At 35.7% G+C, this 26,400-nt stretch overlaps 1 protein-coding gene across 8 annotated transcripts in view; it reads left to right on the top strand.

The window, feature by feature from the left end:
• The window catches only part of ANKS1B (ankyrin repeat and sterile alpha motif domain containing 1B), a 407,552-nt gene that overhangs the window by 67,588 nt on the left and 313,564 nt on the right, over nucleotides 1-26,400 (top strand). For all 8 annotated transcript variants that reach the window (XM_038155524.1, XM_038155523.1, XM_038155513.1 and 5 more), the window contains exons 6-8: nucleotides 266-367; nucleotides 8,596-8,706; nucleotides 11,777-11,952. In XM_038155524.1, coding sequence (XP_038011452.1) covers nucleotides 266-367; nucleotides 8,596-8,706; nucleotides 11,777-11,952 — 389 coding nt within the window. The remainder of the gene's footprint in view (nucleotides 1-265; nucleotides 368-8,595; nucleotides 8,707-11,776; nucleotides 11,953-26,400) is intronic.

Below are 26,400 nucleotides of genomic sequence, written 5' to 3'. Positions count from 1 at the left end.
TTTCCAAGGAAGCTCTTACAAGGCAAAGGTGGAGTCATGCAGTATCCCATACAACAGGTTCTGGTCCAGGGCAAGCCTCAAACTTTATTCAAAGTTTAAGCCCAACCATTAAAAACTAAACAGAAATGTATCCTGTACTTCAGCTGTAATGCAGTTGTAAAACCACTTGCTTTCAATTTGTCAGATAACTCAGTCTGATATATGACATTTATTATCTGAAGCATTTAGGGTTACATATTCCACCACAGATCCATTTCTTTTTCAGGAATTGATACCAACATAAAGGACAGTTTGGGTAGAACGGTATTAGATATACTTAAAGAGCATCCATCTCAGCAGTCTCTCCAGATTGCAGCTCTACTTCAAGGTAAGCCATATTCAATTACACATTTGTTAGAGACAATAGAGAAATATTATTGTATATTGTAATTTCTAACCTTTAAATGTTTCATTACACAAAGGGGTGGTCTTTTGATTTAAAAAGAGTAGTTGAACAAAAATAAGTTGTCCAATATCTGAATTTCAGAGTAAACTTTCTTTTTTGCAGACCACTGACATTAGCATGGTGTGTCACTTATACTTAGTCTTTTGAACATTCTTCATTACACCATAACATATTGTAATATTTCAGCAGTAGTTCCATTAAATTGTAATGATAACCTACAATTGAAATGCTTGATTTGTAGCAACTAAATGACTAAAAGATGATGACAATTTTTCAAAAGATTTCACTATATTTTTTCATTTTCCTTAAGTTAAAAAACCAAAACCAAGCAGTATTTCTGTTATTGTAGGAAAAATAATAAGATTTTCGTACATGCATTTGTTCTCATTCCCCATCTTGCTTTCATGGTGCAAGGTTGATGGAAGTTCATTGTTTACTTCAATCTTTTACTCTAGAAGATGGCAATGAAGTGATGAAACATGAACTACAAGATAATTTAGTGTTAAATGTAATTTCTTCTCTTCTATGGAATTTGTTTCCTGCATTTTCAGCTTAGCCTTTCATTAAGTGATTACCCTGCAGGTATCAGTGCTGAATCTTCATTTGTATTGATTATTCTCACCATTAAATAAACCATTGTAGTCAGTTCAGTGTTGGTTCTACACATGACAGGCTCCCTCATAACTGTATTTTGTAAGAACATTTCTTAGAGAAAATGAGGTCATGTAGCCATACTGTGGCATTTATTTTCTGAATTACTTCCGAACTAGTTGACCAGGTTCCATAAAGTTTTCCAGTAAGATGATGGACTGAAGATACAAAGCTGCTATAAGTATAATGAAAATTTTGCAGGCTCTAGGAGAGGTATTCCTGTAAGGAGCAGATTCATGTTAGAGCTGATCCAGTTAACAGCTTGCCTTGAGGTCTCCCTCTCTCCCTTCCTATCTTCCTTTGCCTTTTCCGTCACTTCCCCCATTCTCCTCCCCTACTTCCACCTACACAGTTCCCTTACATATTCCCCATTTACATGAGACTTCAAAGTGACTTGATTCAGTTTACGAACTGTTAGAGTACAAAAATATATATTTATGATATATATAAAATAATTAAAAATAATATTAAAATATTGAACTATACTTTCTGCAGTTTTAATTAGCTTGCCTCCTGTGTGATTCGGGTCTCAGAGTTACCTCTGTCCCAGGTAACTGACAGTAATGTTCATTGAAAAGTGGGGAGGAAGAGATGTGTGGGGGACACAGGGCTTCCCCTGTCAGCAGAAGGGAGTTTCTAATTTGAGTCAGACTCAAAATTCAACCTTTAAGTCCTCACAGAGCTGCAGCATGAACATACTACCATGTAGAGGAAAAGAGGATTAATGTCATACTGGAACTTCTTCAGTGGCAGGAAAACGGTCAGTCAGAGCTCCCACTTTCTTAGACATCCAAATCAATCATCCTTCAGGTATTAATTCAAGATTCATCATAAAATCCCATCACCAACTCAACTAATTTTAATTTTACTACCTCCTTATTGTTCCATTTTATCCTTACTATGATAACCTTGCAGTCTCTAACCCCACTGAAGAACATTTTTTTCAAAGTACCCTTGCTCTATGACTAATAAAGCACCACACCCCCTCTCATGGCTTTCTTGTGTTGATGGATCAGTAGCTGCCCTCAGTCTTTACCACACTCACACAGAAAAAGAAATATATTAATTTCAATCCATTTTGTCGCTTGGACATGCAGTCTTTTTCAAAGAAGCATAAAAATAACTGCTTAGTAGTTTCAGCTCTTATTAGTGTGATGAAACTGTCTTGTAATGAGCAGCTGTTTATTTTTGCTCTCTGCCTATAATCAGGAGAGATGTACAAGAATGAAAAATGGTTACAAAGATGCCATTCTGACTCTTAAGACAACCTGAGGAGCTCCTTCAAAACTCACTTGAGGAACTTACATAGATTCTTTTTTCATCAGCAAAATGTTCACTTAATCTTTATCCATCAAAGTATGAGCTAAAGTTGAAAAATTCAGGAGTGGCAGGATTCAGTGCTAGCACTACTGATGATGCAGTTGGCCTACTCTCCTCTAAAAAGAGAGCTGCCTATACTCTTCACTAAAGTGCAGGTGTTTATCCTATTGTAGCTGAAAAATCAGTGAAGCACTAGAATTTTTGGAATCCTGAACGTACTATAATTGAGTTTGACTTCAGTGCATAATGAATTCCATGCAAAGAAAGGGTAATTACTAGGAGAGATTTTGTGGCTTCCAAATACATTCCTGTTAAGGCTGCTGTCTTCAGACGGTTGTCAAGAGCAGCTTACATGGCTCTTTCATGTAGACTTATAGGAAATAGAAATTAAATTAATGATGTCAGACAATTACTGGCCAGATTTTTTTAGTTTCTTGCTAATTTTGTGCTTTATGCAGATGAAGTGGCATTGATTTGTTCTTTCACCTTGTTGCCAGGACAGACTAAGATGTTATCACCAAGCATTCTCATTAATTTTCTCTGGTTCTTCCTTGTACTGTTCTGAGTGTCACTTTACAATTTATAGTATTAACATAGCATAGTATTTGTCCCTGCCACAAAACATTAGGTTTCAAAATATAAAACAAAGGCTGACTGGTGCATATGAACAGGCTGGCAGAAATGGGCAAGGAAATTATGTGACTGGTATTACTGGTGGGCCTGTTAAGCAGAGGGATAACAGAGTTGGAAGAAATGTTCAGAAAGAAAATTAGTTGGCTTTGGGGATATTTATAAGAAACTTCTTTGGAATAGGTAAAAGTAATTTCTGTGTTTGGAAGCAGTTAATAGAGATAGTAACACTAAATCCCATGAGCTGGTACTAAACCCAGTAGGGCTGGTAGCCACCTGTGAATAAGTGCCCTCCCAGAATTTAATAATTGTAGATAGAAATTGTTTCCCTCTTTTAAAGAATATTATAGACAACTACTTTTTACAGATTATAGGTTTAAAGAAACAAGGCTTTTTGCCGATGAGGTTTTAGAAGTGATCCTTGCATTAATGTGATCTTTATTTTACATCTTTTCTCACTATCCTGAGAAAAGAGAAATGGAAGTTTCTGCGAAATTTTTTTTGTGTGTGTGTTTGTGAAGTCTGCTGCCTTTTTGAGATGTTGGCACATTATCTGACAGAAGGAAAATAAATTAAAATATCACTTTAAAGAGCAGCAGGGAAAAGGTTGAGTAAGCTATAGAACACCTAAATGTTTTTTTTTTACTGCCTGTCAATTATAGTTTGAATTAATAGAAATGACAGTTCAGGTTTTACTTCTATTTTTTTTTTTGTATGTGCCACATCATTTTCTGTGTCTTCATTGGGTCTGAGTAGCATTGAACTCAAAATATTTATTAGGGTTTAGATTCTTAATGTAGTAAGGAATAAATAGCTGTATAAGTACTATGTACTGGAAGAGGAGAGAAGTAGGATACTGTGCCAAGCAAGACCAAGTACTGGATGCATTTCATGGATGCAGTGAAACAACGGCACTCAGTGCTGAAGCAGTTAACAGTACTGGCACTTAGGGCTTTTATAATTAGGCTTTGGAGATAAAAGGGATGTTGCCAAAGCTAGTAGGCCTAAAATTAAACCAACCAGCTGTGTTTTAGTTTCAGCACATGTGAACATGACGCAGGTGCGAGCTGCACCGTCTTTCAACTCTCTCTCCACAGCCCACTATGCTCTCCATTAGAATCTTGCTCTTTTACTATTTCTGGAAGCACAGTTCTTGTTATTATGAAACAAAGAAGATAGTAGATAAACAGATGAAGAATGGCACAAGCACCAGTAAACGCTGCTGCATAGATGGTATGGAGGAGATGCAGTGGAAAACGGTTCTCTCTATTCTGCTGAAGCTGCTTAGGAACCTAACATTGTTTGTACCTGTTACCAAATTATTCATAAATGGAAAATACATAAGCAGCTGCAGAACCAGAACTCCTTTCTGTTCCTCTCTACTTAAATAGCTTTGGTGACATTAGCACTGGCTTTTTTTTTTTTTTTTTTTAATATAATCTCACTCTTTCTCTCCTCTTTCTGTGGACAAGCAGATCTTCCATTCCCTTGAGTGCAGGAAGCCAGCCTCACTGGTAGAATGGAATAGGTTTTCAATGAAGGATTTAATTACAGCTGCATGGGATGAAAATAATTGAGATCTCAATTCCCCTTCATTGTTTTGGTTTTATTTTTTGTTTTGTTTATGCGTTCATTTTGTTTTGTTTTTCTGGGGACTTTTCAGCTTCTTCTGTAGGCTCTTGTGCAAAGGCTGTAGAGCATTGACTGCATTAATGAATTAATTTAACTGCTATTGTTGAGACTTAAAGTTTAGTTGCAACCTTACCTATCTCACAATCATAGGAGTACTTCAGTGCCTGTTTCTGTTATCTTCCCTGAGCACATGCAGAAAAACATCTATTGATTTCAGCTTTCTCTGGGATTCAGTTTAACTTGAATAATTTAGAAATTGTCCTCTGAAATGTAGGAGACTGAAGTGAACCAGTCTACATCTCAGCTTGTCTGTCACCTTAGCACACCTGACCATGGTAGTTACCAGTCAGTTTCCTCCTACTGCAGCCGCTTTAAAGAGAAGAGGAATTGGATCACAAAGCCTCAGGTGGGTTCCTTCCCATGGGAGCTGTTTTGGGAGGAACTTTTTGAGAGTTTCCTGGCTGGGCCAGGACTCAATAGAGCTAGAGAATCCTCAGACAGGTTCTGGAAGAGTCTTAGGGAGGGCAGAGGTTTTACTGAAGATTGTTGCCCTTCAGGAAGATATGAAGGAGGTGTAAGCACCCCTCTGCTGGGATATTTGGCTATGGAGGGGACTGGTTTCTGTAAGTTTTATTTCTCTGATCTAGTTACTTGGAGAGTCTTCTGCTTTAAAAGGTGAGTGTTCATATTAATATTCTGGGAAAATTTCACCTTTTTGGGTTTTTTTCAGAGTTTTAAAGAGCCTTTTGGTCTTCTTAGGGAAAAATTGTTCTAGAAAGAATTCTATATGAATCTACCACATGGCATGGCTGAAATAGGGTATAAAACCAAAAGAAAGCAGCTTATACTTAATTTAAAGGAAAATAAGGATTAAAATAAGTTGTTTGGGTTTTTTATTTTCCAATAAAATAAAAAGTTTTCTGAGTTGAATGTAACCATTACTCTAAAAGCCAAGGTTTGTAAAAAAAGCAAAACTCTTAACCCTACCACCTCAGTGAGAAAGTAGGATCTAAGAGAAGCTGAAGTTAAGGCAAGTTGTGCTTTTATACTCCTTAGAAGTTCAGGAGCAGCTCTAGCTGAGCTGGGCCATGCTCCCTTCATGCTATAGAGGCAGCTGTGTTTCTGTGCTTAAATGTTCAGTCTTTCCCATCTCTTTGGCTTTGGCCTAACTGGTATTACAGAAACTAAGAAAGCTGGAGTTCCAACTGCTTGAACTTCCCAGAGCTTGTTCCCTTCTTGAGTTATATTCCCCACTGTTGTTATTTCCACTGCTGTGTGACCACTTCTATGGTATTACTTTTGTGCACAGGACCCAATTTAGGTTGCGTGGGGCTTTGACAAAATCTGGTAATTACAGAAAACAATCCTACTAAACTGACCAAGTTTTTTTAACTCTTAGTATTAAGAGCTGCAGTAGTCCTCACTTTACACTGAGTTGTAAAGTTCATTCTGGATAAGGTGAAGAAGTAAAATGGTCCATTCTTCCCATTATGAATTTGACAGATTGTATCCTAAACAGCCTTTACTCTGCCCTGTGGTAGGAATGATGGATTTTTCCTCTAAAGTTGTGTGAAACCACAGATGGGGACACTGCTCTGGTCATGAAGTGGTATAAGCCACTAAGCTTAGTTTTGTTCTGAATTCTCTTTTTGCTTTGAGAAAAATGATCCACCCTGAGCAGTCTCTCAAACACCCAGCAGTGAGTAAGTTTGGGCAGGATTTGAAGATGGATTCCTAGCCAGCTGCAGGTGATTAGAATGCAGCTGCTGGTGAAAGCATCTGGTGCTTTTGTGTGTTTTTTTTTCTTTGGCTCTTGATACAGATCACCTGTTCTGTATCTCTGACAGTATTATGGGTAGGTATACATTTATCTAGACTATAAGCCTCTTTAAACTGAGGCCTTGTCTTTATCTTTTATGTATCTGGTAGAATTTTCAATAGCGCAAACCAAGTTTGGAGTAGTAGTCCCACAAAAGCCCAAAGTCTCAAGGGTTGTACCCTCACAATGTTGGTGTGCTGTCAGCCTGTTGTAAGCCTTTTGTACCATACCTTGTGTGAGCCAGCTGTAAAGGTTTTCTGGAAGGAGCTCTGTGTTTTTTAAAGTATTTAAGACTTATGTTGAACTTGGGATTTCCTCTTCAGAACTAGCCTCCAGGAGGTAAGTGCATTGGTCTGGAACTGGGGACTGACAAAGAGCAAAAATAGAGAATTACTTTAAAACCACAGTCTTGTATGATTATGTTGGAGGTTAAGTTCTTGACAATATCTGTTAAGGTTAGAGTTCTTCGCAATATCTCATTTATTTCCTCTGCTAATTATAGCTGTAATAATCTAATAATTGTAACATTCACCTGATAGAATTATATTTCCTTTTTGGACAGTTGCATAATTACCAAGAAAACATTTTTCATACATGAATTTCTTTTTTCTTTTAATTTTCTTTGGGTATGGCTTCCTTTTTATCTTATCCCCATCTTGCACATTAACTTGACAAATACTATCTCTGACAGAGCTGGAAAACATTCCAGAGCATTTTGTCATGGTGTTAGTTTTCTCATGGACTCCTACAGTGTGTCTTTGCTTTCAGACCCACACACACACAAACACAAAATTTTCATGTGATGAAATTTATGACAGATTATGCCAGGGACCACTGCCAGTCATTAAACTTAATATATGGCACTTTCAAATCATATAGTTTTTTTAAAAAATACCCCAACAATCTGCAAAGCATTTTGCAACTGCATGCTGTTCTATGCCATTTCCAATTTCAATTTCTCTATTTTATCACAGATTTTATTTAGGTTTTGGGATTTGTTATTTAATCATGAGTAACAGCAAGCTTAACAAGTGCATTTGTAGACTGTAGAAATTAAATCAGGGAGATTTCACTTCCCAGAAACTCCTTAGTCCTTCAGTGTGACATTGATGAAAGATATTACTGTGTTTTGGTGCTCTGTGTGTTGCAACACATGCTATTATGGTTACTATTGGTACCACAATGAAATTATTTAAACAATTTCTTAAACTCAAGAAAATGCAGATGCAGAATAGCTGCCCAAATTGAAGACCAGTTACTCTGCTGGGAAAAAAAAAGCGCCGCTATTGCATAAATTAATTTCTTATTTATTATTGCACTGCATTTCATTAATATTTTGGTCTTCTTTTGAGGTAGCTTGTGTGGAAAAGCACATGAAATTAATGTAGATATTTATAAGAGAAGAACAGTAACGAAATTGAAGTTTAGCACATTCATTATTTCATGTTTTTCTGGTTTTATAAACATTATTGCAAACATGGGGCAAGAGAAGTTTTAAGGAGAAAAACCAGACATTTCAGCACACTGCTTTTTAGACTGCTATTTTAAACTAAATTTTCAGGATTGCTTTTTGGTTTTTCTCATGTACTATATCTGTGCTGCAAGCAGAATGTTTGGCATTTGTAACAATATCAATGTTTGTATGTCCTGAATATCTTGACAAAAAGCTCTCCACAAACTTAGAATAAAAGTCTCTTTTAATTGTAATAATGTAATAGAACAGTTATGTTGATATTTCAAGGAGACAAGAAAAACACAGGGATAGTCTCAACTGATTACCCTTACAATGAGATTTTTTGTAGCAGTTTCCACAGAGTGAAGGACTGGCCATTTTAGTGTTTTACAGTACTATCAAAGAATTATAGCCTTGCAGCACTGTTTATGAATAATTATTATTAAAGGATTGTAATATTAATGTTTCCCAACTACATTATTAATATTCATAATAATGCTATGATTAGGAATATTAATTATTACAGGGTTGTAATATGAAAATTTGAAAAGTCTTTAATGAAAAACAAAGTAGCCAATATACTCTTGATTGAAATAAACGCCCTTAATTCAGACTTTTAAGTGTATTTGTATCTTTAACTTGCAGACTTCATGGAAACAGGAAACGCAAGTATTTCAGAGGAATGCCCACTGGAATGTGCAGAGCATCAGTCTTGCGTTTTGTCTCCGGAAGTTCCTCCATCTCCAAAGGCTAAAAGTAAATACATGTATTCTATGAATACAAAAGCTGTACTGAATTTCTCTTTAATATTAACATTCATTCAAACTTACAAAGAGGAAAAAAATTAAGAAAGTTATTGATATCAAATATGGTTGGTTTTTTTCTACCATGAATTGCCTATCTTGACTACATGCACTGTAATCCATGTCATATAGAAAAGCAAGGAACTGTATTCTCAGAAAGGACAAGTCACTAATGGATTACAATGTACTGCATTGTTTGATCTTAAATATTTTTAATTTATCTGACCTTATCCATTGCATAATCAAGTAAAACAAAAATACTAAATATGTTGAAATACTCTGCAGGTATTGTTCGCATTTGAGTTAAAAATTGAATTTACTTAATCTTCCCCAGTGAGTGCATCTACCAGTTGTTTCACATTTGGAAGCCTCTTTCAAAGGTCACAAACATACTGCTCTTCCATTTGTCTTCTAACACAGCTTTCATACACTGTAGCAGTCACTTGAGTGCATGTGCTTTCATTTTATGTTCTGAGTCACCATTTCCACACCACAGCCACTAAAACAGGGCATTTCCTGATTGTGGTGTCTTTCATGAAAGTCGTCCTCCTGTAGAACCAAACTTGACTTCTGTCTTCAGTAATCATCCAGACTGAATGTAGTTGCTGGCAAATAACTGAGCCTGTCCTTGGTTTTGTTGTGTGAGTTGTGGTGTTATTTTGCTTAGTAGTGATTTTTTGTGTTTGTTGGATTTTTTTGGTCTTTTTTTTTTTCAACATGTTCTTTTTTTTCTTTAACATGTTCACTGGGAGAGTTTTTATTCATGAGAGAATGAAGCTTCCTGATGCATGTCAGGTTATGATCTTCATGGTAGTAGTGAATGACTGCTGTAGTTCCAATAATATTTCCCACTGGGATACTTAACACATATGTGGTGTGTGAAGATAAATAGTTCCTTTGAGATTAGCAGGATTGTGAAGCCCACTGTGCAATAGAAATGTCTGTTCTGAAATTAAGTAGCAAATATTTTTAGAATATGTTTTAATTTTAAACAATAGGGTCATGATCTCACATTCCTTATTTCCTCTTACAAGGTATAAATAATGTAAAACATGCTAGCTGGCTTTAGCTTGTCTATTCTGTAATCTGATACTAAAGGAGAGAAATCGTACTTGATTGTGCTTCCCATCCATCTGTCTGCCATTCACTGACAATCTAATTTCAGATAATTTAAACCAGCTTTGGAAGAGGGATAGCATTTACCGTTCTGTGATTTTCCTGAAAATAGGGAGCTGGGTAGAGGCGAAAGACCCTAATTGGTACCTACCCTGAAAGAAATAGGCAAAATCTGTCTTTTATATATTCTGGCTGCAATCAGCCAGTCAACTAGTGCACTCTCCCCCCGGTCAGTCCAGTTTTGTCACACAGAACTCATTCTTGCCCAGTAAGAAATACTGCAGGCCAAATGTGGGAGAATGTGTGACAGGGGACATGAACATAGTTCTATAGGAAGCAGTAGTTCTGGTTCTTTAGTAAAAAAAAAAAAAAATCACTGTATCATGATTTTGGAATAGTTTTTAATATTTAGGTATTTTACTTCCAATTTTTAGTTATAATATTAATCTGGAATAATTTCAATTTTCTAATTAAAAAGCAGAATATAAATAAACCTGATTATAATTTTGCTTAATTTACAAGTTTTGTGCAAAGCTACCATTGACTAAGAGTAGAAAGATTTTGGAATGCAAAATTTCTGTTAGATTTTAAAAAGCAATTAAATGCTTTTAATTAACAACTTCTAGTCTTGTCTCTGAAAATTTTGGTAATAACTGGCCATGGTTATACTTTAAATATATTTTTGAATATTTGTGTTTACTTAGCATAGCAAACTGGGAAAAAAATTGAAATAAACAGAGCTCTTGAGCAAGCAGATACAGTTTTATCAGTGGATTCTGTAGTTATGTGAGCATACTTAAGTCTGGTACTTATGTCTGTACTTATGCTGAGCTTAATATGCTCACTCTGTTTTTCCTTTTCAGCATTTTATTTCCAAAGATGGAGTAACATGGAAGCATCTGTATTTTATCAAGTCTAGGCACTCAGTTTCCACCGTATGACTGTTGTAAACCTAGTTAAAAAAAGGGATTTCTTACTTTCTCTTGGAAACACTTGGCCTTTTCATTTTTCATTGCTATTACTAAAGGTAGCTGTGTAACACACACACAATACATCATCAGAACCCAATGTGGTTGATCATAATGAGTAGCTTTTCAGTCTGTGGATGTCTTGCTGCTGCCAGTGGATTATTTGCAGAATGGTTAGCACTCAGTGTGATTCTAGTACTTATTATTACTGCTATTTCCAATAGTAGGTCCTCAGACATAGAAAGCCTATTATCTTATTGTTCTGGTAGATTTCTTTAGTTAAGAAATCTGATAAATTAAGGAGAGAACATGAAACACAATGCAGAATGTGCTAAATGTGGGTTTCTGATAGACTGCTGTAGGAAGGCATGTTTCAAGCCTTGTAGGGTTTGCCCAGTATATTCTTCCGCCATTCTGTTTAATCCTGGGAGAGTGAGCAAGAATTATTCATAAAGCATAGCTGCTTTGATGGGGGGTGGGGGGGAGGAATATGCATTCTTAGTCACTCACCCTTTACAGAGCATACATAGTGTATTAATTAATTACAGCAACAAACATGAACCTGATGCAGAGGATGGGATATTGATTCTGTATGTTTGTAGAAACTTTCCTTTCCTGGATTAATTTTACATTCTTGGATAGTTGCTATTGCTATAAATTTTCAGGATTAGAAAACATAGAAAGGGTAAGTATATATTCATCCTAATTAAATGCAAGGTATAGGGCAATGCAGAAGTATATAGATTGCCTCAAGGAAATTCCTAGCCTGGAACAATATGCCATTATTTTTGAGCGGAGAACAGTGCATGAAGATAATTGTTTAGAATATAAGGTATGGAAAATAACAGATAACAAAGTTTAAAAAATTTGCATTTCCTTTTTAGGCATAAATTATCCCGGTATTCCAATTACTGACTAATGGTGTGTCTGTTTTTAAAGGTGAAGCTGTGACTGGAGAATTATCAAAGCTCTTAGATGAAATCAAATTGTGCCAAGAAAAGGAGTACTCTTTTGAAGATCTGTCTCATACATTATCAGACCATTATCTGGAAAATTTTAGTAAAGTATCAGAGGAAGATCTTATGACCAGTGGAAGCCAAACCAAGCTTAATGTAGTAAGTAAGATGGGATACAAGGACAATGTATTCAGTTACATCTGATTTATTTATAGCACATTCAAGAAAGAAATAATAAAAGAGTGAGAATAGTACAAGGTTAACATTATAATAAAAGAAAACATAACATTTGCTTCTTACAGATTTAGAATGTAATGTTCATTTCTCAAAGGTATTGCTTACCACACCTCAGAATGGCTTTTTATGTCACCAATAATACATTCGGGTTACTCGTTTTGAGCATGGCGAGGGAAAGAGAGGGGTTTTTTTGTGAAACCAGTGGAGATCAGTATGTTCAATACTCTACTGAATACTAAATGTTAACAGAATCTGATCAGATATGCCCCCAAAAGAACCAGCTAAATATCCTTAGTTATTTTTCTTCTGCATTTTATTACTATATAGCTTTCATGGTAGCCTAATGGTATTGAAGACTGAAACTCTAATACAGATAATTGTGGTTGTGATACTTCAGTGATTTCCAACTACAGTTCAAGATAACTTCATTGCTACTAATATTATGAATAAAGTACTCTAGGATTATTTTTTTTTTATTTTAACAAGGCTTTTTTTTTTTTTTTTAATTGAATTCTCTATCTCAGTAGGTTTCCTGGTTTCGGCTGGTTTAGGCTCAAACTTAAACCATGACATAAATGTAATTGCCCAGTGAATTAAGCAGAGAACAAAGGAAAACTACTAAGTTCTAAATTTCAGTTAATGTTTTTCGTAAGTTAAGAAAAATTATGCTCACTTATGTGAGGAAAACCATGGCAAGTTAAAGACTTTCATATTTTGGAGGATTTATTATGACATATATAGACAAAATGAGATTTACAAAGATGTGTAGCTACCCTGAAATGCAGTAGATACTTTTGTAAAGCCCTTCTAGATGTTTGAATGTTTAGATACATAACTCATATTGAACTCAATTTGAACAAGATACTAATCCCATTTAATCATTTTTAGACACATGTCTAGTGTCTCTCTGAATTTAGGTGCTAACTGCTATTTAAATCTTCTCGGCTGCTGTTTTGCAGAAAATATATTCCACATAAATCCATCTGCTCAGGCCTAAATGAAGTACAATATGAATAGAAAGTATTCAGAAACTAAATCTGTAATTTCCATGACAGGGAAATATAATGGTAAATTAGGCAATATATTGTTTAGATATTTCATATATTTTATATTGAACTAGATGTGGAAACAAATCTTCAAAACGGGGGACTGTTTGAAGCATTTTATGGTGCTTTCCTACTGGTGTATCCAGCTTTTCTTTTAGAGAAAACTGTAGTTAGGATGATGGGTGTGCACTCCCAACATGAAGTTAGGGTGGAGGGCAGAATATGTTTCCCCCTGCAGTAAACTAAGCTATACAAATCTGTATGGAGAGGACTCTTTACTGTGATGTGAGATTTTCCTGTTTGTTCAAAAGCATCTATTTCATTTTTCAAGGTATTTTAGGGTTATTCAGTCTGTTCAGTTGCTACTTGGCTGCCTTGCATAAAAAAAAAAAAAAAAAAGAAAGTTTTGAAATGAATGCTTCCATTTTTGACTCATCTTTTAATTTTGGGTAGGTGTTGCCTTCCCTTTGTGTTTAGGCTCCCTGGGTGATCTGAAAATCCACAAGCTCTGTAAGGGGCCATGAAAGAGTAATTGGGAAGAAACACTAAAGTGAAGAGATATGTTTAGCTCTGAAAATGATTGCAAAGGTGAATGCTGCCAAACTGCTCTGGGGGCAGGACCAGCAAGTGTAGTCAAGGAAAAGATGTGTGACAGTACAGCAATGACTGAAGAAACTTAAATGAATATTTATGTATAAGAACATGAAGATACAGAGAGAAAGAAGTGAAGATGTGTATAGATGTGGAGAGTCAGAAATAGATTCCTTGGATGTGTATTAAAGAGGAGAGATTCTTGCGGCTTTTTCTGACTTAAGTTTTCTCCTCCATGGGAAACTTCTGTAAGAATCTCAATAGATTGAGTGGGTTTTTGTCTGTTGTCTGCATTTATTCACCTCACATTTGCTTCTACTGCACATGCCAAGACTCAAAGTATGGACAGCACAGGACACCCAATGGAGTCTGTCTGGAGCACAGACTCTTTCTGCCTGCTGGACTGAGTGTTGCCTTTCTCAGTTACCAGCTCCAGCAGAGGGCTGGAACCCCACCTGATGTGCTTCCACGAAAGAGCAGTTACTTCAGGTTCATATCAGCAGATTTTTCCTGACTTTCATTGCTGGATGTGCTGATATCAGCTCTGAAGAGGTGTAGAAGTTAGCTCCCAGTTGATAAGGTATTAGGTGGTTTTCTGAACTCATGTCAATTCCAGAGACGATGACTGTTGAAGGCTTTTTAAGTTCATGTAGTTCAGCAGTCTGAAAAGTTTCCAAATCCCAAGTCATGCCACTTTGTGACCCTTGGGGAGATTCTGCAAAGGCACTGTCTGCTTGGAGACATCTGAATTTTTTGCATCATGCAAAAAGAGAAAATAGGGGGCCAAGACTGGGGATTTTCTGATTTGAATAGTAACTTGTGGATCATAAACTTAGGAAGCTGGAGCAAGGAACATCAGGAGCCATCTCCTGAGAGGATAGCTCCTGATTGGGAAAGAGAAAGCATTGGGAAGCAGAGTGTATTTCAACGCATTTTTTTTAACAATTGGCTCTTTTCAGGAGGGCTAAAACTGCTGTGACTAAATGAGGTTAAGGTTGATTTGGGACTGCAGAAAGGAGTGTCTGTCTACCCAGAATGCATAGCCTGGAATTCTGTCCTGAACTTTAACTGCCAATCTCTATTGTTTGAAACAGTGGGGCTCACAGTTTTTGTTTAGTGTAAGGGTAGTGTGAATGCCTGCTTTTTAATACAATCCAATAATATAATAACTTGACAGCAAAGGCTTCATCTGGACAAGTGGTGCTCAATTCTGTCCATGGCATAGGGTTGAGTTTCAACATTGGTTTTATAGTCTCCCAGATAAAGTACGGATCATGAGGCTGTGATCTCTTCTAGTATTGTTTCTGCATTGTACAGCCACTGGAAAAATACTAGTGCAATCTGGAGAGCAGGACTTTGGATGCCTTGTTCACAGGCACATTCTCTTCCTTTTCTGGTCCTAGTCATCTTGCATGGTTTGTTGCTCAATGATACAGCACTTGTAGAATTATATACTTTCTTTGAAAGAAGTGGGTTGTCAGTCTTTTAGGTCAAGAACAGAATTGAATCCATTCCTCCATTTGCCATGTTATTAGACAGGTAGTCCTCCGACAACATTACAAGTTGTTCTGGTATGTTTGTAGAAAGGAACTACTTCTTTTAATTAAATTTTGCATTGAAAACAATACATGTTTTTATTACTTTATATGTTTCTGTTGGCCAGGTGTGTGATTTGTGACAAGGCATTAAAACCCCAGAGATTTATGTGCTTACAGTATTTTCAAGTTGAATAGGAAGCACAGTTTGCAAAGCTCTGAGGTTAGGTGAAAAAAAAAGTCCAAAAAGAAAAAAGGAACTATTTGGTTTAGTCTTCTGAGTTCCAAATTACTAATCACTTTTGACTCTTAAATTTCCTTGGGACATGGAGGAGCTGACTAGGAAAATTGATGGTGAGGATCTTGGGGACTAGAGGGCATGGCATATGGGAGAGGGAGAGTACAATGGAACAGTAAGTAGAAGTAAGGACAGTAGACCCATAGTGTAGACATGAACAGGAACAGATCTGGAGATGAGTGAAAATGTCCCCACAGGATGCATCCCTTCAAAAAGTTAAAAGGGGAACTGTGGCAGAAGAACAGATTGTCTTAGCTTCCTGAATGGGAGGGAATGATTAATGAAGAGGGAGGAAAAGACTGAATGCTGAACAGCAGAAAGTGAGATGAGAGTAAGTTAATGTTATCTTTCAATTTGAAGAGTACATTATTAAGGATAAACTAAAGGAAGTCAAAGCTGCACTGGAAATGTCGTAATTTAAAGGTTTTCTTTTGCCACTCTGGCTGTGTTCGGTGTGCTGTTGTGCCAAGCATTAATGCCATGTTTCCCAGGCTGCCTTTACCAGTCATTAAAACATGTACATTGCAACACAGCATGCAACAAGCCCCTGTTCATTGTCTCCACAAAATTAAGGCCAGATTGAACACAGTTTTGCAATTCTACTTCAGGGAGAGCTCCAAAAGGCCTTCATACAGCTATGCATCATTTTAGTTGCAATTCCTAGTATTTCTTAATGACTTGTATGCTGGGTGGAGTTGTTGGTCAATTAATAGGTTTATGCCTCCAGTCCCTGTCTTTGTTTTTCCCATTTTGGTCATTGTGACTTGAATGACTTTTTAGTTGACCTGTGTATGCAAAGGCATGCAAAGCCCTGACTGGTGCTACACACGCAAGCTTGGGAAGCTTTATACTTGTGTATTGCTCAGTGCTGACATATTACAGTTTTTCTATGTTCCCTAGTTAAAAATATTCCAAAAAAAACCCTAGAATTTGATTGTTCAGTGAGTCAGAAAAGCAACTGTGCTTCAAAACATATTTTAATAACATGAGGTGGAAAAAAAATATAGGAAAGTCCTTGATTTTTATCACAGTTCATTTGAAAAGATGTTTCCTTTTCAAGCTGAGTTAAGTGTGATTGCAGTTTCAGGTTTGTTTTTTTTTAAAAGTATAATTAAAAAAAATATTTATTTTCCAATAGATGGCAGTCTGGTTCAGTAATTTCAAGAACAAAAGCAACCATCTTATATAAGAGTTTTTCAACGTTTTTCATTGCTGTGTTAAAATTGTGTGTTTTAACACAGTTGATAGTCCAAACTGCTTCAAAATGAACGCCTTAAATTCCTCTAGGAGAAAAATGTATGGAACATCATGACATACATTTAAACTACAAACTAAAACATCAGGGCTAAATTTAGAAGTGTATCATGGCAAAGAGGTTACACACCAAGTGTGCATTCAAATGATCTGTATGAATTCAACAGCAAGCAAGAAAATTGAAATAGGTATAATGTGCAAAGCAGGGATCCGGAAAAATTAAGTGTGTCAGGAAAATGAACAGAAGACTGTCACAGTGTATATTGTGAGAATCCTGAGCTTCCACAAGAAAATTGCTTTAGATTCCTCTGTCTGTGGCATTCTAAGATCATTACTAGTTTCCTGTCAGGTGTAAGATTCCTGTGTATATATTCATGTCACGACCAGTAATTCTAATGGTATTATTAAGCCCAGAAACACACCATCTGTATTGCAATGTACTTGCACATTGTGTTCCTTAAGAAAAAAAAAAATCAGAAAATAAAAATATGGGCTTTTTGTACATGTAAGAAATTCCTATGGATTTCAAAGTATATTTGACTTTTTACTGGCTTTGGACAATCTGTGACTACAAAACAAAAAGTAGGGATTAAGAGCTTCTCCCCTTGTGTGTGTGTGTGTATAAACACTTGCTAGACATACATGTTTGATACAGTAAATCTCAGACTTTTTCTTTCATAAACTTGATGTTTTATTTGAAAAATATTTTCCTAAAATTGTTTCTTAAAAATATTTCATCTTTCCCTGTATTCAAAAGTTTATTTCTGTCCTTATTTTGAAAAGTGTAGTTTTCTTTTCATGTAGAAACCATGACTATTTCATATTTTTTGAGAACTCCTGAGATTTTTTTGAACTAAAACTAATTTTAAAATGTGCCACTTCAATAGAGCTGAGGCTCCAGATTGAAGTATATTCTTCAGAACAGTCTCTTTAATCTTGTGTAGCAGGTGGTTGCTTGCAATGTCTGCTTTTACATTTATGTTGTAGTGCTCAGAAGCATAAAAAAAATGCGTTATTGATTTTCAAGTGCAAATGCAATATCTTACTGTATTTGGATTTGTGACATGAGTTTAGATTAAAGAAGGAGTTCTTGAGAGTTTTCTGTGTTCTTAAAAGCAGAATGTTAAAGGATTTTGCTTAATTACATGGCATAAATACTGAGAAACTTAAGATGCCCCTAATTTTTTTTTTTTAACTGAAGATAGTAAAACTATGTAGTAACTGAGATTTCATGGAAGTGGCAGCAGCATATCTGTTTAAATTTAATGTGGTTATATAATAGATAATAAAGGCTGGCAGCAGTAATTTAAATTTAAACATGAGGAAAGGTTCTGTGTAGTCTCAGGGAAAAGATTTGGATTTCATCACAGGCATATAAATGTCAGTTTCTGCTTAATTCTGTCATCCAGAATGTGAAGTTAATACTTGTGCATGTTGAGAGAATGGAAAAAATATACGTAAAAATATAATTACATTGCTGAAAACAGTGGTGGTACATATTCAAAGATACAATTTTTACTCTTATGTCAGAATATCAAGAATATGAGGCTATATAACAGCAATAAAACTGTAATTGTGTCTGGTTTATATCTAAGGAAAGATCAAAATCATAGAATTATGTAGTTTTGAAAGAAGTTGACTTAGAGAATATATTAGAGTGGATAAAATTTATGCATAGTTTTTCAGAAGTCAGTTATTCTGATTAATTTTTTTCTCTAAAGAAAAGAACAATTCTTTTTTTTTGTGAAAAACACACAATTTTTTAATTTATTATTTCACTAATTAATAATCACTAGAACTTGTTGAAGAATATTGAAGTAAACTTTTTAGTAGCATTATTAAAGAATACTGTTTTGCTTTTTACTTTTAATGTAACATTTAAATAAATAATGGCTGGATTGAAATATAATAGCTAAGAGTGACCAAACATACTCGAGTAAAATAATTGCTGTCTTGAGCCTTTAAAAACACCACACACTTGAATGCAATATTGAGAGAGGGATACAAAATTTCACAGAAAAATGATGATGAGCAAGCCAGAAGTATGTACAATGGCTTACTAATGAGGATACAGTAAAAACACCTTCCCGAATTTTGGTTGCTTATTCATTAGGGAATAGTAAGATAATCAGGCCTGATTGTATGGGGCTTCAAGGACAGAAACAGATAAATTTAAAGTAATTTAATATAGTAACATTTGGTGAATTTCATAATAAAGCTTTGAGGCGTTTTGCAGGTATTTATGATGTATTAAAAAAAAGGAAGAGAATTGTATTGAGAGACAGTATTTGGAAGACTGTTGCTTTACTGAATTCCTTTTTTATGATAGTGTTAGATTTAAGTATTGCCAAATTCTGATGTTACAAGAATTTTGTATTAAATTCCTTTCACCAGTTCAGTTATGAATCCTATTTTGCAAACATATACTGACTCTTATTTCTATGGGAACTAAAAGTATGAAGGCCTTCTCTCACAGGATATGTAAACATAACTTTTTGAGATTCCCTTGTTGGGAAGGTCTACCCACACTCTGAAGATAATATTATGTAACTTTAAAAATTGATTTTAAAAACTACCACCCAAATAAAAACCATCTGCTAATCCCAATTTCTAGTGCACACAGTAGTATTTCCCACTGAGAATTGGGAAATTTTTTCATTAGATATTTATAACAGCTCATCAAGTACCAAACATTCACTTGGTCAGCATGGAATTATATACTTTCCATAAACTGCTTTACAAAAGGATTTCTAAATTCTGTTTAAACATGAGTTAGTGATTACAAAGAAGCAGAAGAAAACCAACTGGATACAAATTTTTCCCCCCCTACCTAGTGAAGGGGAGTTCAGGTGTTCTAAATGTATCCTTTCCTAACCTGTGTTCTGTAGCTATTAAAACAAAAATATGTTCTGTATCTGTAGGTTAGGCTATGCTTCAGCACAGTGTTGTGAAAATTTATGTGAGAGGGGTCCTAATAGGAGCTATGTGGAACTGTACACAGAATAATTTGCCTGGTATCATGCTTCACAGCTGACTAAATTAGCCTGCAGCTCCATGCTGTTGTGATTTCGGGTAGAAAGATAGCTAGCCAATCCTCCAGTGAACTGCACAGACTTACCCTGTGAGAAAGCCAGAAAGCCAGTGCTTGTTTAAGAATATAAAATCTCAAAACATGACAATACTTAGTATGATTTAAACTACATGGAGTTAAGTATAACTAGGGGAATGTGCTGGCCAAACCACCAGTTTATTTAATCTGCATTAAGAAGTACCTGCTCTTTTTTCCACTAGAATGATTTTCTGGAATATTAAAGCGGTCTGCAATTATGTGTGTGTGGCAAATTCCTTGACTATCAGGTACTAGCAGGAAAATAGCTTACAGACAAATGCATCTCTCTGAATGCTGTTATGTGTTTAGCTTGTAGTGGTGAAGCCTAAAGGTATCTAATCCTTTTGCTCTGGTCTGTCACATTGTTTACCACCATGTAAAACCCTCTGTTGCTGTTTTGCAGAATGTGTGCTCTAGACACAGGCATTTTGTCTTATTGGCTGAGTATATGCTTCCATTTATTCTTATGTGGTCAGATCTGATACAGTAGAAAAGAACAAATGCTTTGTGCACCCTCCATAATTTGCAATATTTCAGGCTTGTTCTTTTTTAAAGCTTTCTTTTTCCTGACTAAGTAATCTTAGCATTTTCTTATTTTGTATGTATCCTGCTTTCCATGCTGCCAAGCACTTTCGCTTGCCCTGCTGTGGACCCTTTCATCTCAGCTGAATCTTTTACATAAGGATCTTCGATATGGGTTTAGAATTTTTTCCATATAAAGTAATTATAATAAAAGCTTTTCAGATCAAAGAGCTTGTTTTTCTTTATGGTTATAAAGCTTTGTGTAAATTTGGGGTGCTGTGGCAATGATTAGTAAAATTTTGTCTACTCAAAAATTCTTTTTGATAGCTAGGTTTTATTAACTTGACTACAGTAGATTTTTTTTACAAGGACAATTTTAGTTCAATGCTGAGCACATATGTAAAGTTATCTCTGTTTCATTATATTTAGGTGAACACCGAAGATATCTACTAATCTTAGTAGGATTAGCCAAGATCTGAGGACTCTATCAGAACTGATCCTGAAATCATTTTACCAATATGAAATATATTTGCTTGCATTAAATATCTTTTTTTATTTAATGTTACTCAGTGCTTTAGGGAACCTTATTTCTCATCTCTGCTTCATGATTTTTTTTTAACATCCCTGAGCTGCTGGTGCCATTGTGCCACTCTTGCCAGTGCTGCACAGCACAGTGCTTCACACCTTCTCTTCCATTTATTTTGATACCCTCAGGGTTTGTCATCCTGGGAGTGTTCAGTAGTGTAAAACACGATGTCCATTCTTAAGCTGCAGTCTCTGGATTCATTTGGGATCTTCCAAGAGAGTTTCAGTCACTTCTGGAGAGCAGAATGAGAAGATAATACCATGACATTTCCACCCAGACAGGTGACTTTTTTAATGTTAACATCAACTCTCTCTTTGTGGTATTACTATAAAATCAAATCATCAGGAACACTAAGTTATTGGTAACCAGAGGTGCTTCCCCCAAGCACTGACCTTCCTTAGAAGTTGTCAAAAAAAATCTGTCATGGACTCCTACCCTCCATTTCCCTTGGGTTTCTCCTCTCCTCAGACTGTTCTCCAGTACTCCAGTCAGAATGACATTTTCATATTCTCTTTACAAGAGAACAGAAAGTTCTTTTCATCTTCCTTGGTCTTCTCAAAGTATATTTTCTGCCTATGTGATTTAGAGCATCACCAGTAGGAATGCTGATACTCCAAAGGTGTGTTGGTTTATCCCATTTGAGCAATAGAGCATGGAACAATGTATGAGGTCTAGAAGGTGTATGAAAGACTTTGCCAACATTTAGGTACAATTGGATTTTAATTTCTGAAAATATATTTTTTTTCTCTCTGGAAAAACTGCTTTTGGTAGAATATAAGAAGACTGAGCTTATATATGTAGAAGATTTGTTTTTTTCACAGTCATATGTAGATATTTACCTGAGGGAAATGATAACAGTTAATAAGGAAAGAAGGAGAACCTATCCTGCAATCTAAACAAAACCCACGTTGTTCTAGAACATTTTAGCTTTTGATGTTTCTGCATTTTAAGAGATAGGCATTTCCATAATATTTTAGAACTCTTATCACTGTTGTCAGCAGGTACCAATGCAGGTTTGATTGTTCTTTATAATACATAGTGACCTCAGAATAAATCAACGTCATACATACACATGAAGTTACAGAGAGTGGAGGGGGAAAAAAAATGAAATGTTTTTGTATATAACTCAAGTCAACACTGATTTCATGTCTATTCTATTAGTGTAAAAATTAAGTCATTAAGCTTGAAACTTGCAGTGAAGCCTGATGATCACTGTCTGACAGGGAATGCATGAGAAATGTAAGAACCATATGGGTATGTCTCAGTTGTTTCCTGTGGTGAGTGGAACAGCATTATTTTATCTCAATGGTATAACCAGGAGATGGAGCCTGCTAATCCATCAGAGCAATGTGAACTTCTACAGGACCCTAAGGGGTGGGGATTAAATGTCTGGTTTCACTATATTTGATTCAATGATTCTTTTGAAGTTGGCTAAGTAGGTGCTTTCTTAGAAGCCGCAGTCTTGCTTTCTTTTCTTTGCTTCTTAGTAAGAGGTATACAAATAATGCTAATGGTAAATAATGTGCCATATTTCACAGGGCAAAATGACCACCCATGACAAGCTAATACAAAATAATGCTCGCTTTAAAAATTTTTTAGTAGCTGAAATTAGAGCATTGGGCAGTTTGTTTGGACTACTTGTTTGATTTCATTTTTATTCTGTCCTAATGGCAACAAGCAGATTTGTTTTATAATAGGCATATAAAATAAATTCAGTATTTTTGTCCTGAAGTCTTGAAAGTTGACCATTCATTACATAGAGTTTCATTGTATTCTGCTGACATATTTTTCTAGCCCCAGTTAATAAGCTTAGCAAGTAGAAAATGAATAGAAAAATATACTGGGCCAGATTCCTATACCTCTATAAAATATAATATCTTGAGGAATTCAGTTAAGGGCAAGTGCCTGATATTTACTATGCATTAGAAAAGTTTGCCCATGGACATCAAGAATGTGCTAGAAATGGACTCCTTAGCTTTTCTGTGACTTTAATATAACTGGAATCCTTGCCTGACTTCAGTGGTATAATTTTTAGGTTTTAAACTGAGATTAGAATCAGAAAGCAGATTTACCTGATGTGTTGTGTCACGTGATGCACATGTTGGTCTTTTCAGCAGTTTATTTTTCCAGAGAAATGTGAAGGTTGAATGACTTACACAATATTTGAATATCTGTTTTCTTTTGTCTTCTCTTGGCATCTCTCCTCTCTAAACTTACCGTAAGTTTCAGTTTAGTGTCATGAGGGAAAATCTCAGGAGAGGTACTTCAATTTTATTTGCTTCAGTAATTATTTGAGATTAAGCAATTTGCATTAATACTACCACTATTATTTTTGTTGATATTGGTGCTCTGCCTAATATCTCTGAAATATGGGCTGTTCACAATCTGCAAAGAAGCAGCCTCAATACTGCCTGTCAAACTTAGACAAAAATCATATTAAAATATAATTACTTTTTTATTGCTATGCTGGTCTTTCTTTCAATTGTTAATAGTTTCTTATTTATGGATATTGGAATATTTATTGCCTTGCCTTTGTCTCTGCCAGTGGTGTTTGCTTTAAGAAATCTAAATAATTTTAACAGATCACAATTGCTTATTTAGTCATTGATGCCTCCTAAGAAATACAGTGTTTGACAGGAATTACAGATAAAAGGAGGTTACTGACTGATTTGTTTATCTGTATTTCATAGGATCTTTACGGCATTATAATATGAATGACTGAAGAAAGAATTTAAATATTAAGTCTTCAGCTACTTAGGAATGTGTCTGGAAAATAACATAAAGGTGTGTGCTTGTATTGCGGTGGATCTGAATGTGTGGTGTTGAATCTACCACAGGCAAAAGGAAACAGTACCAGTGAGCTAGCACAGAAAAAGCACTGTCCTATATCTTCTGGCAGTAGTGGTTATTGAGATGACTGCAGTGACATCACTGGTTTAATTATATAAGACAGGAAAAAGCAGCAACTTGCAGTATGTGAGATCTGCATATGGCAGATTTTCCTATTGGCCGTAGCAAAGACTTTACCTTCCTAGTGAAGATGATTTTGAATGCTGCTTCCACATGCCATGTAAATCAGGCTGCATTGAGAGCTGTTCTCCAGTTGATAGTACGCTGCATCTCTGATGGGATGTGTGTGTCAGATCCTTTTCAGAACCTCTAGAGGAGTCTAAGCCATTGCTTGTGCTTCTGAGAACAAAAGGTAGATTACTCTTTGGCTGATCTTTTCCAGTTAGGCCTCCAACTTCTATAGCCTTCTAAGACATTTCAACTGTCGGCTGTTCTACTGTGTTGTGTTTACATTATGTTTAGCACTTGGTTGCTAATATAGCAAACCACTAGTAGTTTGTCACTGCTGGATCTGTAAATCGTCTAGCAAAACTGTTCTTCAAAGCTCTTTTAATTGTCCACTCTTAACCAGCACTCACCTTCAGATGACTAACCAGAGCTGCCTATAGTTCTTCTTTAGATTGCCTTTGTCTATTCTGGTATGATTTTCTTTTAAGTTCTTTATTAAGGCAGCAGCGGCTTAATGGAATAATAACTGCATTTTTATTGACACATTTCTACTGAGAATATGTGTGCTAAATAAAAAACTGTGCACTGAAGGAGTAATAAAGTGGTGACTTCTGCCTACTCTCTTGCCACCTGATTTTTCCCCTACTTTAATTTCTCTTCCTTCTGCTCTATTTCATGACAAATAATGTATTTTCTATAAGTTTCATCATACTGCCACCCACTTACCCACCCTCTCTTTCACAATTTTAAAAAAGGAAAAATGCATGGTTTAAACTGATTTTCATGGCAATTACATAGCACGGAGATTTTCAAATGTTATATGATAACATTCAGATGGTATAGGGCTGTTAAATACAGAGATGCCTCTGCAGCTGTTCTCCAAGCAGTATTTTCTCTGAGACATTTAAAGCCAAAAGTGGTCGACATTACTTTGAATTATGATTTTTTTCCTTCATGCAAGGGCAAGTATTCTGTAGCCTTTAATTGTATTTAGTATTTTTTAAATTATTAACACTTGATTTTGCTTTTCTGTGGGCTCCTGTGCCCTTCATTATCAGTTTCTTCTTTTTCATCTGGTACATGAGTTTTCAGTGAGTCACATTTTGGAATGAGTCATGTGCATATTGATTCAGGGAGATGCAAAAGTCTGTCATTAACATGAGAAATTCCATTAACTTAATTGCAACTGTTCCTGTGGTTGAATTTCAAGACTCAAAAAAAAAAAGGTACCAAATTCCTTTCCTTTTTGCACATCCCATATTTGTGTAGACCCTTCCTACATACCAACATAGGTCAAATCTATTATGCCTGTGGGATGGAAAGGCATTCCTAGAGATGCATTTCTGTAGCGGAGTGTCCTTGCAGTCTGTATGACTTCCTGGGTGAATTCTATTTTAGCACTTTATGCTTCATGTGCTAAGTTCTTTTTCATGGTAAAGCACTTGAAATGCTTTGACATTAAACATTTAAAATTAAGTGAGCAAATAGTCTGACTTATTAGTATTAGGTATATGCTCAAAGTTAGACAAGTATTTGAAACACAGGTTCATTTTATTTTAGCTAATGTTAAGAAAAAGAAATTAATTTGGCAGTTCAATCCTGTCTCAAACACATATATTAGAGTGGAGCAAGTTATGGAAGTGCCTGTGTTTTGATACGCTATAGAGAAGGAGCTTAATCCATAGATTAAACAAATAACTTTTATTAAATCACAGAATACACTGAGTTGGAAGGGGCCCACAAGGATCATCAAGTCCAATTCCTGGCCCTGCACAGAGCCATCCCCAAGATTCACATGCTGTGCCTGAGAGTGTTGTCCAAATGCATCTTGAGCTCTGCCAGGCTGGTGCTGTGACCACTGTCCTGGGGAGCTTCTTCAGTGCCCAGACACCCTCTGGGTGTAAAAACTTTTCTTTATATCCACCCTAAACCTTCCCTGACACAACTTCAGGCCATTTTTTCAGTCCTGTAACTGATCACTTGAGAGAGCCTGTTAGGTTGCCTATTAGGTTTTAAATGCTAAATTAATTGCCTATTAGGTTTTTAAATCCCAAACTTTTGTTTTATGAATGGTTGCATCCTTCTATGAGAGTAGTGCAAAGGTTCAGAATCATCTTAATATTCATTATTCATGCTACATGCAAGGATGAATCAAAAATTTCAAATCCATTGCTCTACTTTCAATACATTTCCAGATGTACTCATTTTATAATCTCATTTTTACTTAAAATTTTGATCTTATTCAGTATGCATTGTATTTGCCATTTGGTTCCAGGATGTATTTCCTGTACAGTGTCAGATCCTGCTCTGGAGACGGAGTGATTTATTTTGGGGTGCTCATCATGATAAGTGTCAATAGCACTTGCTCACTGAGGGGCAGCAGCTACACAACCACATAGTTTTCCTCATGT

The sequence above is a fragment of the Motacilla alba genome, chromosome 1A (assembly GCF_015832195.1).
Source record: "Motacilla alba alba isolate MOTALB_02 chromosome 1A, Motacilla_alba_V1.0_pri, whole genome shotgun sequence".
Lineage (NCBI taxonomy): Eukaryota > Metazoa > Chordata > Aves > Passeriformes > Motacillidae > Motacilla > Motacilla alba.
The sequence above is the reverse complement of the archived record's forward strand: the minus strand, read 5'-3'. Positions and strand labels throughout refer to the sequence as shown.